Raw genomic sequence first — 18,520 nt, 5'->3', positions numbered from 1 at the left:
GCAAGAGGAGAGAAAGAGGTAGAAAAACCTGCCGTTTTGCATACAAAACAGCCTCGTAGCAGGGCTTTTTAGGAGTGTAGGAAGGGTTTCCACTAGACTGGGATACCCACCCCCTCCCTTTTTTGCCTTGTATTTCTCATCGTCTATGTTTTGGTCATATTTGCACATCGTTTTGTTCTGCTGATTGTCTTTCCATACCATGTTTCTCCCTGCTTTCACCTTCCACAGTCCCACGAGTGTTACCAGTCCTAGCAAGCAGATGTATTAATTAACTTCTGCTACAATCTAGCAACCTCTCGCTTCTCAATTATTTTTTCACGAACAAGTAAGCAATGCAGAATACTGTAATGATCATTCTGACGATAGGAGTTGACCAGCAGCCACTAGAAGCCCTCCATGGGAAGAAAGTTTGTTGGGATAATTCAACAGGAGATAATAACCCACTAAATCACAATGGTAAACTAAAAAGTGTAAACAAGAAGCTGGAAAGTACTTGGATAAGAGAACAAACTGGCTTGGCAACAGCCCGGAGAAGAATGCCTGATTCAACTCCTCAGCCAGGGAGGGCACGCAGTAAGTACCAAAGCAGGTATGATGCACTAAGAAACAGTGGCAGAACGCACTCTGAAATTATTGGTACACTCATCGTTTAATTTCAGATGAATGAAAACTGAGAGCCAAGGCTCAGGATCCCCAAATCTGGCAGCGCTCGCGCACACTCCACACAGGGCACAGCCCAAGCGCTGAGCTGTGGCAGCTCAGGGCAGCCCGCTTAAACAAACCGACAAGGACATCAGCTTATGTGGTACAATGGCAAGGGATAAATTTGGAATGAAAAAAGATAAGCCAAAGACAGCAGTAATGAAGTTAAATATGCATATCGGTGTATGCAATCAGATCACATCTAGAGTGTTTTCTTTAGGGACTGCTGGAGAGATGTTCACAGAAACTCGGTTGGGTTTTTCATTTTTCTTTTCATGCATAAAGCTGGTTTTATGGTGTTCCTTCGTTTAGGGCTTGGCTTGGAAAAATAATGAACCACAGAAGATAATGGATCTCAGGACAACGCAGCAAACTGAGTGTTTGTTGTTTGAACAGAGTATGTGGGGTGGTCAGTGTGGAGCTGACAGGAGCTGCGTGAGGGAGAGGCCTGCGCTTCTGCACGGCGCCGGGCAGGGAACCCATCTCTCCACAGCTTCTCCCCGACTCCCCCCACAGCCCCGGTTACGGCTGCGGGGCACCCACCACCACCACGGCCGGGCGCAGCCCGCGGGGCGCGGCGCTGCCCCTGAGGGGAGGGACCCTCCGAAGACGCCCCCCGGCTCCCGCGCAGCCGGGCCCGGCCCTGCCCGCCAGCTCCCCCTGCCGCGCCCCGCCGGCACCGCAGCCACCCCACGGCCCACGCGTGAGCCCTGCTGCCGAGCGCCGTGAGTGGGGAAGGGGGCGCGGGGCAGCGGCCGAGCCCGGGACGCGGTTATAGCCCCACCGCGGGCTCCCCGCCGGGCGGCGCGGCACCGCGGCGAGACCTCCGCCCGCCGGCGGGCTCGGCGCTGCACAAAATGGCGGCCGCGGGGCGGGAGGGGGCGCGGCGGTGGGCGCGCGGCGGAGGGAGCGGCGGGGAGCGGCAGGCGCCGGGGGAGGCGGGGGGTTACAACGGGCACCAGCGGGGCTGCGTCGCGGCGAGGGAAGGCGGTGCGGCACGGCGTGCGGCGAGGCGGCCGCAGGCCTGCGGGGCGAGGGGGCTTCGGCCCCTGAGGGCATGACCGGGCGCGGCGACCGTACGCGCCCCTCGCGGCGCCATTGCCCGCGCCGCCGCAGCAGCACGTGCGCTTTGCGCGCGCCTGACAGCGCTGCGCGGCGCGGCGAGAGGCGAACTTATCCAGCGAGCCGCGAACAAAGCCTGGCGCGCAGGAAGTAACCATGCTGCTGTGAAGGCCTGCGCCGCTTAACGCTGGTTTCACAGACTTAGATATTAATTTCCAGAGACGGCGCCGCTCAGGGGTGCGCTGCCAGCTCCCCGCGGGGTGCCACCACTGCTGCCCCACGGCCGCGGGCACCGTCCCTCGGGCCAGGCGCTCCCGGGGGCACCCGGCACGGCGCAGAGCCGGCGGCAGGGGCACAGCGGGGGAGCTGGGAGCAGCGAGTCAGTTGCAGTAGTAAGTCCACGTAGTAAGAAAACCAGTCAGATTTGCTTCCTCGTTCAGGTGCAGCTTCAGAAGTGATGAAGTTGTCTTGAGCACGTTTGATGTTCTGACACCGCAAAGAAAAGGAATTGCTCTGTTTCTTTGCCTAGAAGTTCAAACTTTGCAGTTTAATACTACTCGTACCACTAATCCGGAGGAGGTTTCCCCTACCTCTTCTTATTGGCGAGGCTGGTTCACCCTGCCTCCCAGCCTAGGTGGTGTTGACTCACATCAGTTACTTTCTGCTGATTCCCATGAACTCTTGGAAAAGCGAGAAGGGAGCACGCAGCATGAGATACAAGATCGGGCTGGACTGCTTCTTTTAGAGCCAGTTTTTTTATAAGCCGAAATGTTGAAACAAAAAAAAACAAACCCAAAAACAAACCAAAAAAAGGCAAAACACACCCCCACGCGCTTAGGCTAGCCTCAGAAGCTGGAGCAATAGCAGGCTGTGACAGCAGATGGCCCTATTCCACTGCCCAGCTGTACGGCGCGCTGTACCTCTGCTATGGGGTTCAGGGATCAGCCGGCTTTTTGAAAGTTGGTTTCCCAGTGCATCGCGGCTTCCCTGACCTGGTATACACTGCAGCTTAACAGTCCAGCAAAAGGGAGGGAAAAGGGGCATGAGCACCCCTTCCAGCAGCAGCTCACAGCTGCACTTAAGTGCAGTGTTGAACTGTACCTACTTTTTAAGTCCAAGCTTTGACCCAAATTAGAACAGTAAATTTACTTTTCATATTGTGCAGTGGCCCATGTTAAGGGCTCTCAAACTAGACTGGGGGGTGTGGTAGAGAAAGATGTGTGCATGTTAACAGATAACAAAATACTGCCTTTCTGGCAGCTTAGTGCCTAGAGATCTTTGTGTCTTAGTTAAGACTTGACAATAATTGCTGTCCTCACTATCTGAACAGAATAATTTAAGGTGCTGAAGTACCCAGAATCAGCCAAATTCCATTAAGCACAAAGTGCAAAGAAAAGTTATCTTAAACAAGCAATACAGCAATTTTAACGTTGTTGCATTTTATTCCCCCAAGGAAGAAAGGATTCTCTTCAAGAGAAGGGTGAGTAGGTTAGTTAAACTTGATGTGTCATTTTTTTTGTTAGATGAGCTTTAATTTAGAATACTGTATATTGAATGAAAAAACATGGAAAATGGAGATAAGGAGCTTTTGGGATTAAAAGAAAAAAAAAAAAAAACCAAAACCCAAACCCTTCATTACTATCTTAACAGCTTTTTCTTTTCTAAGTAGCACTTTGCTGTTGCAGTTCTGAAATTAATGAAGTGTGCATGGATTATTGCGGCACGTATTTTACTTCAAAGCTGTTTATTCCCCAGAAGTCAGAGGCTTTGCATATCTGTTAACATAGTACTTTCCAGGCCACTTTTCAAATACAAACTTCTGGGGTTTGACTCAACGCCAGAGGAGCAAAAGGAGCAAAATAACATCCTTACCTTTGCAGCTGTGACCACAATATAAAATCAAGCAGGAGGAAGAGCCGATGCTGGGGGTTGTTTTCACTGCACTTAAAGCACCTTAAGTGTCAGTGCTCACAGAGAGACATGCCTTCCCTAACAACATGGCTGTTAGGGCTTTTGGCCTTTCTTTTGTACTTGCCACAGTTTAGCCAGCACAGGTGAACGCAACTTCTCTGTTAAACAGCGCATCTCCATGCAAGCACTGTTACTGCACAGCAGTTTCTCTTACTTGCCCATACTACCTTACCTGCACAGCCCATAGTGCAGCTCCAAGGCTAATTTAGTGACAACCCAACTTGTGGATGTTCTGAGAATTAGGAGGAAGCTCTAGATATGGATCTGAAGGCTACATCAGCTCTAGTCCACTTTTGTGCAGACACCTTACAGTTTGTCCAACTCCCAACTGTACAAGGGCCACAGAAAGAGAAGGCAACAATTGACATGTGCAAATACTTGATCTTAAAATGCTTGCATATCCACGTGGGGGGGAGGGGAGAGGGGAAAGAAGAACTTAGCTGGATTTTTCTGTTTTTCTATAATACTGTTAGTGACTCAGTCTACGGTTTTGAGCTGTGATCTTGCATAACTGAGGAGTTTGCAGAAAAAAAGCTGTATTGTTTCTCAGTTTCTGGAAGTAAGCAGCAGTTACATGACCATAAGGCTAGTGTGGGAGCCAACCTCTTGAAGGTGCAGTCTTACTTTTTTCTACTCAGCATTATCACAAGGAATAGAAACTATTTGAGCATGTACATCTGAAAAAATTACCCAATACACGAGGGTGAAATTTTACTAACATGGTTTCAGTTGTCAGTTCAGCATTGCTTCTTAGTCTTTTCCCTGTTGTGAGCACCTGAAAAGCATCACCAGCTACTTACACTGACATTTGCTTTTAAGCGTGTTTCAGGGATGCTTTCTGGTGTTAGAATGTCTTTAGTTAAGCAATAGAATACTTTCATCTGATGGGGTGGTGGTAGTGGGTTTTTTTTGTTTAACAACTGTGCAGCAGTAATAACAGTTGTATTTAACTGCCCCCCTTCCCCCGGGGCAGAGTAATTTCCTTTTCTTGGTATTTACGTATTTTCATTAAGTGATTGCACAGCATACCACCAGCTAAAATACATAGTCCCTGCTTCCGGAGCTGTCTCAGAGTACTCTGTGTATTCTCAGTACACAGCAGATAATTTGGAGGGTTTTGCCCTGCCTTTCTTGCTCCTCCCTACGCCAAATAAAAAGTCATTCCTGCTATTGATTTGATCATTATACTAAACATAGTAAGCCCAATTATCCATTACCTAAAAACAGATTCTGCCATCATGTTATCAGACCTCTTGCAGATCAAACTGGAGGCGCGTGAACAGGGACTGTTTTCCTTTTTGGTATCTGTAGCTGTATCTGCTTTGAAGAATGGCTTTGTAAGCTTCTCCCATTAACTGACAAAGAGATAGAAATCTTCCACATCCCTGTGTGCCTTCTCCAGATGCGGATTAATTTCATTAATGGCAGCAGTAATCTCCCAGTCTGTCTGGCAGGTGTTGATCTATGCTCCAGCACTAGTGCAGATTCTCACTTGAATGACGTTAAGTGAGTTAGAGCCAAGGGTGTGCTTTTAATAAAAGCAGAGTGGCTCCACGTACTGCACTTTGGCTTGAACTTTTCAGATGGACCACCACAGACTGCCTGACACCCTTCACAACTCGTAGGTGGGAAAGTCCATGAGCGCAGGCAAGCGCGTCTAAACGAACCACACACACAAAACCCACGTAGTGGGAACACAGCTCTCAGCAGCAGGTATTCCGATTTACAAACCTGTATTTATTCGTGATGTAGATACAGCCAGCAGCAATTATACGATAGATCAGTCTAAAATTAGATCTAGTATTAAAATAATGAGAAATTGCTGTATTTAACTTCCCCAGAGAGAAGGCTCATAAGGAACTGGAATATCCGTAGGGAAGTTTGATCCAGCAGAAGTCTAACACAGTCCCGAAGACCTCAGGTCAGTGCTTTCCAGTCTTCTACCATTCTATGGGTGTCTACAACTGGTTGTATAGTGCTGATGAACACTACAAATTGAAGGTGTAAACACGGGGTGGTAAACTGAGATCTGGACTACCTGAAAAGACATGTTCATCTGAACAACCTTCGTTTTAATGTAACATGAAAAATCATTCGCCTGAGGCTGGGAGGTGTATGTAGGGTACTTAGGAGGGTAAGAGAAGATAAGAAGATACTCAGAATGCAGGGGCATTTTTAGATAGAGGGCGACTAGACTGCCTAACAAGAGTTCACTTTGGCAGAGTGAACAGAGTGTCTTGCCAGAGACAAGATTTGACCGATTTGTGTCCTGTACATGGCATAAAAGAACCATGAAAGTAGTGTTAACTTTAAAACCAGGTACGGTACAGACATGTAAGTTAGAAGATTAGAGACCTGCAAGAACCTACTCCGAAAAGAGCGATTAAGCTTGATTAGATTTGTTTAGAGGCAATTCAGATGCTTTCCATATAGGTGTGATTTTTTAGAGATTGCTGCTGGGCTGCTCTTCAGCCTACTAAGGAAAAAAAAAACATAAGCCAGTATGAGAAAGGCAGAGCTAGCCAGGTAAAAAGTCAAAGCTAATGTGAATGGACACACAGTGAGGAGAAAAAGGCATGAAATACCTTATTTAGCAGCACTGTTTTTTCTGAAGTCCTAAAATTAGGTACAGTATTGTCTTAAGAAGTCCCTCCTGTCAGCTCAATGCAGACATCACTGAGTAAAGGTCTCTGACTTACACACAGCCTTGCATACTCTGATCTCCTGTGTCATTTTCTTATGGCTCCTCTACAAAATTAGACCCCTCCAAAACACACAGAAAGCATCTTTTCAGTGGCCTTCCCTGAAAGCAGCCTTGGCAAGCAGTAGATAGAATCATTTTTCACCTATGCAGCCTGCCCATCATTATCTCTAGACGTCATAAAAGTGGACTCCGGAGAAACGTTTGCAGCGTTTGATGGGACTGCTTGTCCAGTATGTTATTAATGAATATTCAGAGGAAGAAAACACAGCCTATCTGTCTAAACAAGTGACACGGCACTGTTTTCACATGACTTAAGTATCAGGCATTTAAATTTCAGACAATAAAAGCCTTAGGCTTGAATTTTTGCCTTGGCCCCTTAGCATCATCTCTCCATGGGATCCAGAGAGCTGCAACATGGTGTAGGTCATATGCCAACCCATTTTGATTACTGAGTTTAGATGGAGGAATGATGTTACTTATTCCACTAGGACTGGAAAGCAACTGGCAACACTTAGAGGTACGGCATAAGCTGCTACAAGAAGTTTATGGAAATCCTCTGTTAACTAGAAAGCAGAGAACTTCATATGAGCTATTACAACTGTAGCTATCTAAGCTTAATCCTGACATCCAGGAACATTTCCTTGAGTTTTACTGGATATATACATGTGTGGACACAGCTGCACAAGCACTGAGGGAAAACTTAAAAGCCTACATGCTTCAGAGCCTGCAGTACAGTTAGAAAGATACAGCCTACCTAGCATAAATGAAAAGGGAACGTTGCTATGCTTAACCTTATCATTACATTTGGTCTAGGCAATTGCATAGATACAAAGCTGCTTTAGAAGTGCTGGTTTGTGGTAGTACAACATTTCTACATGTAGCATAGCTGGAAAGCTTACCTTAAGAGGTGGTTTACAATAAATAGTACCTCTAAGATTTCCTGTGTTGTACAGGAGTACGTTAAGAGATACTCAGTGGAAACTATCACACACCACTTGGAAAAAGACAAGTAATGCTTACCAAGAGCCCCATATACACCAAATAACAGGCTTCAGTACTTGTAAAACAGCACAGATAAATAAAAACTTGCGTTCTAGCACATTTTCACTTGGTTTCCTACCTAAAGTAGCCATAGACTCCTGCTGAAAAATTACTCCTCTTCATACTAGAAGCTCCCAGATTACCTTTTCTCAATTGTTGATACCTATCACCTGCTAATCTTTATAGCCTTTCTGCTTTGAGCATCCCAGGTGCAAAGCTTCCAGTTGAAAAATGTGCTCTTCAACTCTGCCTTACCCAAGAGTGGTGGGGGCTGTGTTTCTTCTGGTCTTTATCCTGCTAGGTGTGGAAACTAACTGAAAAAATAAGTTGTCTATATTTCTGTTACTGCCCCCCCCCCCCCCCCCCCCCCCGCCCCTCAGGAATTAATTAGAAATTCCACAGGCTTCTGAGTAAGTGAACCAAACTCCAGGGGTGTATATGAGTTACAACCACTGTTAAACACAGGATGTTTTCTTCCCCTCTGTATTACAAAATCTACAGTGATCTCCACACTGCTTCCATTTAATTGGAGTTTTGCCACCAACTTAAATAAGTAGCTCAAGTCCAAATTCATTAATAGAATGGAAAGATTTACTCCAAATGTGGGGTGTAGTAGAAAGATGATTAGAAGCTGAGTAGTTGCTTTTACATGGTGAGCATGCCCTAGCTTGATGAGATTATTTCCTGAACCTAAATTGTAAACAAGCAACCATGCGAAGTCACAAACCTGCATATGGGATGCTGGATACATCTCTTGGAAATTATGACAAAAGCTAACAGTCTTCACCTCACTGAAGTTGGTGAAACATTTTCCGTGTGCTTGGCTGGAGCCAGGATTTTGGTGTAGGCACTTACTCTCTGACTTTGCAGGAGTTAATGCACACTGCAGAGTAAATTCTTCTGAAAACTCTTTTAGCGCCCCTCCTCCCCAGTTCTCCCTTTTCCTTTAGGATAACTGAGTTTTAAAAAGCTTTCTTAAGCCTTCTTCACCTTCATTCCCCTTTTCAAATAAAACACTGAATAGGCATCATCCTTCCAGCATTCTGCTTGAGCAACACCATTGGCATCATTTTTACACTGTATTAGTCATAATGCACACTAGCATCATGTCTTCCATCAGAATTTCAAAGCACTTAACAAATATTAATTAAGTATTGCGTCTCTGTGAGGTATGTAAGTAATTAATTTTATAAGCCAACACCATATAAAGGAGAGAAAAAGGTGGATTCTCACATTAGTGCATAGCCTTTTATTTGTTTACAGTTATTTTCTTCACGGGTGTCTAGACCTAAAGTAAGTTCTTTATGCAGCTTTTGTAATGGCCACAGTAACGGGGACACCTGTGAAGCTGCACTGCGAGACACCTCTCATATGTCCATTATGTGAAAGCATGTCCTCTCAAATTCATTGTAAAGTGGTCTTACGGTATGTTATGGTCAGTAGAGAAGACAGGTGAGGAAGTTGAGACTTGAGCTCCAGCTCTGCCTTCACAGGCATTCCTAAACTTCTGTTGTTCTGTGTTTGCTTTTCTACAGGTAGCAAAGGGCTTTCTGGATGTTGCAGGCTTCCTTTTCCCAGCCACGTTTACTCTTTCCACCTGGAAATCACATTTAGGCAGATTTTCAGGACTTCATAAATTTGTCTGAGCTTTCCGGATGTCTGGTAGCTGTAGGGAGCAGACACTTCTGATCTGGTGGCTGCACGTCTGGAAACTCTGGACATCAGCACTATGAGCATGCGCTGCAGTTATAGAACATGAAGCAGCCTAGCAGGGGTATCTCTGTGTGTGTTCTGTGCTGTCCAGCCATGCATAGTAAGTGCAAAACTCTTCAGAAAAACAGCAGACGATGTAGACGTGTTCTGCAGCTACTAAGACTCTGTGCAGTCAGCCTCCTGCTTTCAGGGGGGAACTATGCAGTTATTTGCATATTGATTATACATCCCCTGGCTCCTGGGTGTGCTGCAGCTGTTGCATATGCCCCTACTTTTATCTACCCACGAAATCCTCTGCAGATGTATGGGATTCCTACCCCTCTAGTATGCATCCTTATATCCACACTCCTCCAAGGCAGCGATGATCAAGGCCCATACTTGCTCTGCTTCTCCCTTTGATTCCCCCTTCCCTTCTAATAACAAGTCCTTGCACTAAGACAATGCTTCCACGAGACAATTTCACAGTTTGCTACTGTCACAAGAGAGAGGTGGCAGTCCCCAGTCCTTTGCCCTCTAGCAGTCCTTGCTCTTGGTCATCCTGCTGCTTACCTTACGCTGGTTCTGGTATGTGTTGAATCCATCCCTCCATTAGCCACTTTGACCCTATTAGCCTGGAAGAAAAACAGCAGAAAAGTGGATAGTTTTCTCTGGAATAGCAAGGTAAATCAGCTGACTAAATGACAGATGTAAGGCAAAGGATCAGAAGAGTACCTGAGCTGCTGTAAGTGCAGCTGGGACACAGACCGAGAGATTGACCTCGCACTTTTGCAACAGTGACTTGTTAGATCAGCTTAGCTGCCTGTGAAGCAGTGGTTTGATTTTCTTTCTTTTATAGAACAGAGGCTCTAGTTTGCCTCTTTTTCTCTCCCCCTTGTCATTTATAGCTATATCATTTAGTCTGAGGAAATGTGGGTGGATTCAGAGTTTTGGTCACAACACCATGTAAGAATAATTTTTGGAAGGGTTAGCAAGGATTTTCTACGTCATGGTCTTGCAGGCAACTGCGTATAAACTGTCTTTAATATGCTTCTGGCCTCAAACCAGTTGGTTTATTTGTTTTTCCCTAGCTATTCGTATGTTGGAGGCTAAAAGCATTGCCATCATCATCTTCAGAAACCTCTATGCTTTTTAAACACGCTTATTCTATTCTAAGATATTCTCAAAAAAAGCTTTGAATCCCTTGTCTTGCTCCCTTGAACTAGTTTCAAAATTGTACCTAAGGCTAAATACAGCTCCCATATTGTGTGGAAACTACTTTGAAATTTAACAGAAATTTGAGAAGCTTCTGTTGGCTGCCTCAGAGAGTGTCAAGCATGTGATATATTCCTCTTAAACTTCTGGAAAATTAATAAGTAATAAAAAAATCATAATTTTTTCCCCTACTGCTTAACATCCAGCTAGATTTGAGCTGGAAGAGCAGAAAATCAAAACATGATGACATTCTGATTATTCCTTCAGTATTGTTTGAGAAATGATGGAAGACTTCAGCGCTTTAATAAGGCAATTTAGACATCCGTCTGCCACAGTGGTGGAGCACAGAAGATCAAAAGAACATTCTCATCTGCTTGACACACACACCCAGTGTTCGTTCATTAATGGCATACTTTTAGTGTAGGTTATAACTGTACACATTGTACAACAAACAGTGCCATGAAGTCCCCTGTCTTCAGGGAACAGAAGGAGCGGGAAAAAAAAAGTCTGGTTGATTAAAGCATTCTCAGCAGCTGAGAACATCACTAACTCTGACATAGTTTGCTGTGAACTTTGAAGGGGTGGGAAGAATAGCTGTGCACCACTGTCTTCGTTTGATTGTATTGTTCAAAATGAATCCCCCACTGATAAAATAATTCCTGATAAAAGACATTCTAGCTTTCAGAAGTCACACACTCAAAGTATACACAGTGAGTGTGTGTTGAAGTACCAGTGCTCTGTAAAATATGCACAAATTAGTGATTTGGGGCTGCCCATCTGTTTTGGTGACAGAAAGTGAAGGTCTAAGTAGATGTGTTTTAAACCAGATATGACCCATTTTATATTCTGAAGAAGGAAGAAGACAAAGGGAAGGAAGGAAGCAAAACCCATTCTGTTTGTCCTGATACTCATTCCATAGAGCCTCTAGTCTAAAGACCTAAGCTTCAACTAGGAAGCAGAAAGCATTTGCTTATTGGTTTTGCATTTTTAGAAAATAAATTTCCTTACTTCCAATTCAGGAAAATTTCAATTTTAATGAGTCTAACTGGACAGATTCCAGATCAAATCTGTTCCTGGCGTGGTGGTGTTGACTTAGAGGTAGAGCACCAGAAACAAATCTGGCCCTTTCTCTCTCTGTGAAAGTGTATTAGTCAATTGTTTCAGAAGCATGCAGAGTAACACGCCTTTGGATTGTACACAGCTAATCCTCTTTATACTTTGCTATGTGTAACCTGCTTAGTCTTACATGAAAGGATGACTTTCCCTTGGTTGAGGAGGCTTGAGTTAGGTAGAGATCATTTAGGCATGCCTGACACCCACAAATCCATGCGCCCTGACGGGATGCACCCCCAGCTGCTGAGGGAGCTGGCAGATGTTACTGCTAAGCCACTCTTCATCACCACTGAAAGGTCTTGGAGAACAGGAGAGGTGCCTGAGGACTGGAGGAAGGCCGGTGTCACTCCAGTCTTCAAAAAGGGCAAGAAGGGCCCAGGAAACTGCAGGCCAGTCAGCCTCACCTCCATCCCTGGAAAGGCGATGGAACAGCTCAGCCTGGAGGTCACCTTGAAGCATGTGAAGGAAAAGAAGCTTATCAGGAGCAGTCAGCGTGGATTCACCAAGGGGAGCTCGTGCTTGACCAATCTGATAGCCTTCTGTGATGGAATGACTGGCTGGGTGGATGAGGCCAGAGCAGTGGATGTTGTCTCCCTTGACCTCAGCAAGGCTTTTGACACTGTCTCCCCCAACATCCCCACAGGCAAGCTCAGGCAGCGTGGGCGCGACGAGCGGCGGTGGGTGGGCTGGGACCTGGCTGCGTGGCAGACTCGGAGGGCTGTGACCAGCGGCGCAGAGTCGAGCTGGAGGCCGGCAGCCAGCGGGGCTCCCCAGGGTCACTGCTGGGTCCAGGCTCGTTCAATTGACTCATCAGTGACCTGGGCGAAGGGACAGAGCGTACCCTCAGCAAATCTGCTGGCGGTACAAAACTGGTTCACCCGAAGGCTGCGCTGCCATTCAGCGAGGCCTGGGCAGGCCGGAGAGTTGGGCAGAGGAGCTGAAGTTCAACACAGGCCAGTGGAAGGTCCTGCCGCGGGGGAGGGACAGCCCCCTGCACCAGTATGGGCTGGGGCTGGCCTGCTGGGGGGCAGCTCTGCGGGGAAGGGCCTGGGAGCGCTGGTGGGCAGCAGGCTGCCGTGGGCCACCAGTGGGCCCGTGGACAAGGTGGCCAACGGTATCCAGGGGTGCATTAGGAGGAGTGTGGCCAGCAGATCGATGGAGTTTATTGTCCCCCTCTACCCTGCCCTGTGGAGGCCGCATCTGGAGTGCTGTGTCCCGTTCTGGGCTCCCCAGTTCAAGAGACAGGGAAATACTGGGGAGGGTCCAGTGGAGGCTACGAAAATGATGAGGGAACTGGAGCATCTCCCTGATGAGGACAGGCTGAGAGAGCTGGGGCTGTTCAGCCTGGAGAAGAGAAGACTGAGAGGGGATCTTAGCAATGTCTGCAAATATCTTAAGGGTGAGTGTCAACAGGATGGGGGCAGGCTCTTTTCAGTGGTGCCCAGTGACAGGACAAGGGGCAACGGGCACAAACTGCAACACAGGAGCTTCCATCTGAGTATGAGGAAAAACTTTACTCTGAGGGTGACAGAGCCCTGGAGCAGGGTGCCCAGAGAGGCTGTGAAGTCTCCTTCTCTGGAGATGTTCAAAACACTCCTGGATGCAATCCTGTGCAACCTGCTCTAGGTGAACCTGCTTTAGCAGCGCGTTGGACTAGATGATCTCCAGAGGTCCCTTCCAACCCGACTATTCTGTGATTCTGTGAGATGTATTTGCCATCTTTTCATGACCCTGATCCAAAGGTTGAAGTCAGTGGAAAGAGTCCAGATTTTTTTCGGTAGTTTTGGAGCTGACTCTATATGAACAGCTGGTCTAGCACTGAGTCTTCTAGTTGAAAGACAAGGAAAATAAGCAGCACCAAACCACATTGGACTCAGCGCTGTATTAAAGATACAAATGAAAGTAACGTGAAACTTGTAAAACCAGACTGAACAAAACACTCTGAAACATGCTGCAAGGAGCAGTCTAGCGCTAGCAGGGGAATAAGTTAGCTATTTAATGATTTCTTTTCCATAGCTTTTACTTTTCCACATATTCTGTAATGTAACAGTTCTTTTTTTTCCTTAGGCAAATAGCTGCCAGACAGCAGCACTGGAATGAGAACGTATGTAGTGTTTGCTTTTATCTTACATTACAAAAGAAGTATGAATATCTTGTGTTATTCCAAGTATAAAATTACAGGTGTCAAATCATTTGGTGCTTTAAGTGCTGTGCCAGAAAAGTAATCCAGTAAAAATAGCTATGTCCCGTCAAAACGGAGCAGTTAGTATTGTTATTAACAGTTCCTTACTTGCATGGCTTCAGCAGTGTAAGATGTCACAAAACAAGTGTGAGAGACCAGCAAGGAACTTGCCTGGAATTGCCCAGAGTGCAGAAAGACAGGAGGGTGGAAACCAGAGGAACCTAACAACCCAAAGTGAGAATCTGCCTGGCCTGCTTTACAGTTGGCTTGAACTTTAAAAATCCTGTTAAGCAAAAGCTGTTTAACATCTGAGAGGGGGGATTCTTATCCAGAGATCCCGAAGAATTAAAGCAAAGGGTAATTTGTGCTTGGTTCTGGATAAGTATGTGGTAGACCCTCTGTCCGAGAGGAGCATACCATTTAAAAAGTAGAAATATATTTAGCTGGAAAAGTGAAAGCATTGTTTCATTTCCATGTTACAGATGAGAGTGCAAACCAGGGATTAAGATGGCTTAGTTGGGTTAGATGGTCAGTGGCTGCGTTGCCTGTGGCAGAGAACCCCTGGCTGCTGGGAAGCCCTTTACAAGTAAGGCTGTCCTTTCCTAGCTGAGTAAGCCTTGAGGAAGAAGCTTGCTGTGGACCTGAAGTAAGACAGGAGGTACAAGAACAGGGCATAGCAGAGCACAACATGCGAATTTCTCCTCAAAAGAGCATGAAGATCCACGCGCTTCATGCGGCTCCTGGAAATTAAGTTAATGCTTTTATTGCCCATACCACAAAAGCTGGGTCTGAAGAAAATCTTGTAGGTTATTTCCCTAAAGGGGGCAGAAGAGTCACTGCATTTAATACTCTTTCCAGGCCTTCAGATTGCAGTGAAACCTGGATGGAGACAGCCTGGTTTGCTAAATTGGGGACGTGCTGCTTCTGTCAGTATAGATGTTAAGAAGCTTATTAAAGGACATAGCAGCTGACAAATGAATCTTTAATCCCTGTCAAGCCCCTTAAATTTATGACCAGTGTAAAGCAGTTCATGTAAAAAAGAAACTTTTACTCATCAACTCGTGTTAAGCGTTTACTTGCATCGTGATAGTCAGAACACATTTTACTTGTAATTTTTTAGGATTAATTTTGGCTTCCTTAAAGAACACTCCACAAACCTTAGCTCTCTTTCTCTACTTCTTGAAAGCCATGGGAGTCGTTTTCATTGTCCACACTGGTATTTCAAGTAAGTGGCACGTAGGGTGTGGCAGGCTACATAGTATGCCGCTGAACAGCAGCCCAAATCCTGATGCGGAGAGGCTGCAGTTGTGTTAAAAGGTCAGAAACCAGAAGGGCTTGTAGTGCACCAAAGCTCGACTGTCCTGACAAGAGATACAGTTAAGGGTTAACAGTCACATGTGTCAATTTACAGAAAAACTTCTAATCTCATTGCCTTTTTTTTTTCTTTGCAAGCCACATGCTCACACTGCATGTGTCTCGTGCTGCAATGCTATTTTAGGTTCCTTTCTCATACAAGTTTCATTCCTATTAATCTGTGAAAAGACTTTGTACCAAACCCCAGAACTAGCTATGAAGGATAGATAAATTGTTTTTTTTTTTTAACTGCTGAAAAAAAAAAAAAAAGAACACTGCAGTAGGTCTGTCAGTGAGTAGATCAAAGGATGCATCTAGTGTACCTCGGTATGCTGTAACGTGAGCTATTTGTTCAATAGTTAGCTCTAGTTAACTAACATGACTATTCATTCTAAAATAAGCACTCTGGCAGTGTTTGCTTCCAGGCAAATACTTGTTCTGCTACAGTTCTTTCTCAGCTCAGCTGCCTCTGATCCCCTTTGCAAGTGCCGAAGTTGTTAGCCTTTGTAGTCATGAGAGTTAATTACCACTCATTTTGTTCACTTTTCTGCATGGCCAAAAGCTTTTATGTCCTTTACATGGTTCGGGAGTGGAAAGACTAGCCTGCGTTGAGGGACTGTTTCTTATGCAATATATGATTAATAGTTGCCAAGAAGTGGTCTGCCACATGCGTACTGGCAGGTTGGTGGCTGTGCAGCTGCACTGCTAATTACATAGCTGGGCTGGTTGAGCACGGTGCATCTGACGGTGGAGATAGGCTCCAGGGCTCAGCAGGAGATCGAGAGTAGGTAAACGGGGCCACCTGGGAAGCAGTGGCTAAATATGGCATCTGGGGACAGATGGGATGGTTCTGCTGGCGGTGGGGGCTGGACATGTGTAGAGTGCAGCTACTGGCCATGCTGTGGGGCAGTGAGCGAGGAGCAGAGGAAGACGTTAAGAGCAGGCTAAAGCAATTCGTGTGGCAGCCAGCTGTGCTCAGCATGGCCCTTTGGTATTGGGCTGGACTCCCTTAGCTTTGGGAGTGGTTGTGGTAGTAGGAGAGGAACATGTATTATTGTTTAGCTTTCATATCAGTCCAAGAGAACTAGGTTTATCTCCCAGTCCAAAAGTGGTGTCCCCACCAAAGCGGATATTTAAACACAGTGCTTTTCAGAGGTTGTGGCCTGCAGTAGCAGGAAGCTCAGCAGAAACCGCATACTTTTTGCATCTCTAATCTCTGGAGTTTTTTACTTGAATTATGTTTTTCCTTTTCAGCTAAATAAACCGTATCGAAAAGTCTTTCACTGTGTGCTAAAATATTCTGAAGTGCTCTTGTTTCCAAGGGTGACTTTACTGGGGGCAGCGATGCAGTCTCAGAACGGAGTTCTTACGTGTCCCAGTTACAGATTTACTTCCCATGCTGCTGACAGCTTGATTTGTGAAAGAAAAAAGGACAAAATAGCAAAACAAAACTCAACCCACAGCCCATGCAAGAGAGAAAAACACAGACTTGCTGTGCTACAGAGGAAGTGTCAAACACAAACATTTCAAAGGAGGAAAGCTTCTAGTCTTCATGTACACGATAAAAATCCTTTTACAAGAATAAGTCACATAACTGTAACTATTTTTAAGCTTTAAAAGTTTCCTGTTTAATACCTGTGGGATAAGCTATGCAGCTAGCTGGAGGCCAATTTTAACCTTGGACCATTGAAATCTATTGACCTGTGGTTTGGTACAGAGCTGGCCATTGTTTTTGTTCCTGCTTTGAAATAAGGGATAGCTGGGAAACCTCTAGCAACAACATCCCCCTGCCCCCCCCCCAAAAAAAAAAAAAATCACACGACTGACCACGCTAGACCTGTTTTACTTATCTGCCTAGTTTTGCAAAGTAGCCCGTTATTGAAAATGTTGCTTAATCAAGCAGATGTCAGACTTAGAAACTCATCATGATGCTCTTATAGTGCATCTGGTACATACTAAGAGGACATTAAGTGCATGTGTAACTCCAGAGCCGTTTCTTTCTGGTTTGAGGCTAAGCAGCAGTTGTGGAAAAAGAAGGCTGAACTGGGGCATTCTGCTGTTGAACAAACAGTTTTATTTCTAAAGCAAAGTCTCATGGCAATGCACTGCAGGGCTCATGATTCATAAAGCTGGTCGAGTGCTAAAGGGAGCTGTGTCTTGATTTGCAGCTTATAAAACCAGGAGTTTGCTAATAAATGCATTCTTCAGAATTACAGCCCAGCACATTCTTAAAAGTGGAGTTCATGGCTTTGTCTTAACAGTAGCCTCCTATGATTACTGCATACTGTGCATTTATGATAGGTGAGACAGCTTCCTCCTGGCCACTTAGTTATGTCACCATTAAATGAAGAAAAAGAACTGGGATGACCCAGTCTAAAAGAGGTAAAGCAAACAGCAGAGCACTGCCATTGATGAAACAAACTTGCTTTAAACACATTCTCTAGTTAGTCTTGAATCATCGGTTCTCAGATATGATTATTCTCTTCTTCCTCCTCCATCTTTCCCTAAGCGCTCTTACAAAGCAGTGCTTTGACTGGAAGCTGGGCTTCATTATGGGGGGGCTCCTGAGAACAGGCAGGGATGGGGACTATGGGGAGGAACCGAGCCAAGGCACTAAGATAAGCAGAGCCCAGCTTGCAAGAGCTGCTTGAGTCAAGTGTTGCCTCTTAAGGAGGGCTCTGGAAAGACATACCCTGCCATGGGTAAACCATGCATTAGTTCGGCAACTTCTTTGGTGCCTGTTCTCTGTTCTGCCTGTTCTACCTCCCATCCCTGGAGCTGCCGCTGTTGCTTCCTCACGATGCAGGCTTTGGTTGTAGGGAGTCACAGGCTGCGTATTCCTTTCCCTGTCATCTCCCCATCCTCAGTGCTGGGATTTTCTGTTTTAAATCCAGAATTTTGAGGGGAAAAAAGCAACCCCTGGCTATGAAACGGAATGAGTCAAACATACCTTTAAATTGCCATATATATGTCTGGCAAGAGAATCTGCGACCTGCCTGAGATCTGAGAATCTGAAAGTGAAGTGTGAAGTGTGAGCATCGACAATAACGAAACTGCATATGGGTACCCAAATAGTTGTATTTCAAAACTAAGTAGTACAGGTGAGCAGATGTATTTTGGTAAGGATTAAGAGAGACATGGAGGAATTGATTTTCCAGAAGTACTAAACTAGGAAGTGTTGTTTAGTTGTTCACAGCGCACAGTTTTTCTTAAAGTCAACCAAATGCACAGTTTTGAGGATGTAGTCCTAGATGTGCTAAGCTCAGGAATCCGCCTTCGCCAATTTAATTCCCTTACCAGAACATGTCAGTAATGTTTTCTTCTCTTAGCATGTCTGTATATGCATGTGTGTTCATATAGTGCATCCCATTATTACAGTGAACATTAACTGAGGCATCAGGGGTGAAATGGACTGTAAAATTTCTGTGCCATCTGCCTAAACAGCAGACTGGCTTCAAAAATAATACTCAGATGTTTATGAAAGCTAG

At 45.5% G+C, this 18,520-nt stretch overlaps 2 protein-coding genes across 21 annotated transcripts in view; one reads left to right on the top strand and one right to left on the bottom strand.

The window, feature by feature from the left end:
* Positions 1–4,044, bottom strand: part of BLVRA (biliverdin reductase A) — a 39,556-nt gene extending 35,512 nt beyond the window's left edge. Inside the window, exon 1 of the mRNA XM_055709197.1 lies at positions 3,908–4,044. The gene's annotated coding sequence lies outside the window, so the exon portion shown is untranslated. The remainder of the gene's footprint in view (positions 1–3,907) is intronic.
* LOC102055566 (cytochrome c oxidase assembly factor 1 homolog) overlaps positions 679–18,520 on the top strand; it is a 54,179-nt gene continuing 36,337 nt past the window's right edge. For 5 of the 20 annotated variants that reach the window (XM_055709180.1, XM_055709179.1, XM_055709172.1 and 2 more), the window contains exons 1-2: positions 1,301–1,427; positions 5,577–5,656. Coding sequence is in view for 2 of the 20 variants with exons in the window: in XM_055709168.1 (XP_055565143.1) it covers positions 11,639–13,123 (1,485 nt within the window). In the remaining 18 variants the exon portion in view is untranslated. The other 15 variants (XM_055709188.1, XM_055709184.1, XM_055709183.1 and 12 more) reach the window with 11 other exon arrangements.

Source organism: Falco cherrug, chromosome 4 (assembly GCF_023634085.1).
Source record: "Falco cherrug isolate bFalChe1 chromosome 4, bFalChe1.pri, whole genome shotgun sequence".
Lineage (NCBI taxonomy): Eukaryota > Metazoa > Chordata > Aves > Falconiformes > Falconidae > Falco > Falco cherrug.
Note: the sequence above shows the minus strand (reverse complement) of the source record. Positions and strands in the feature narration are given on the sequence as shown.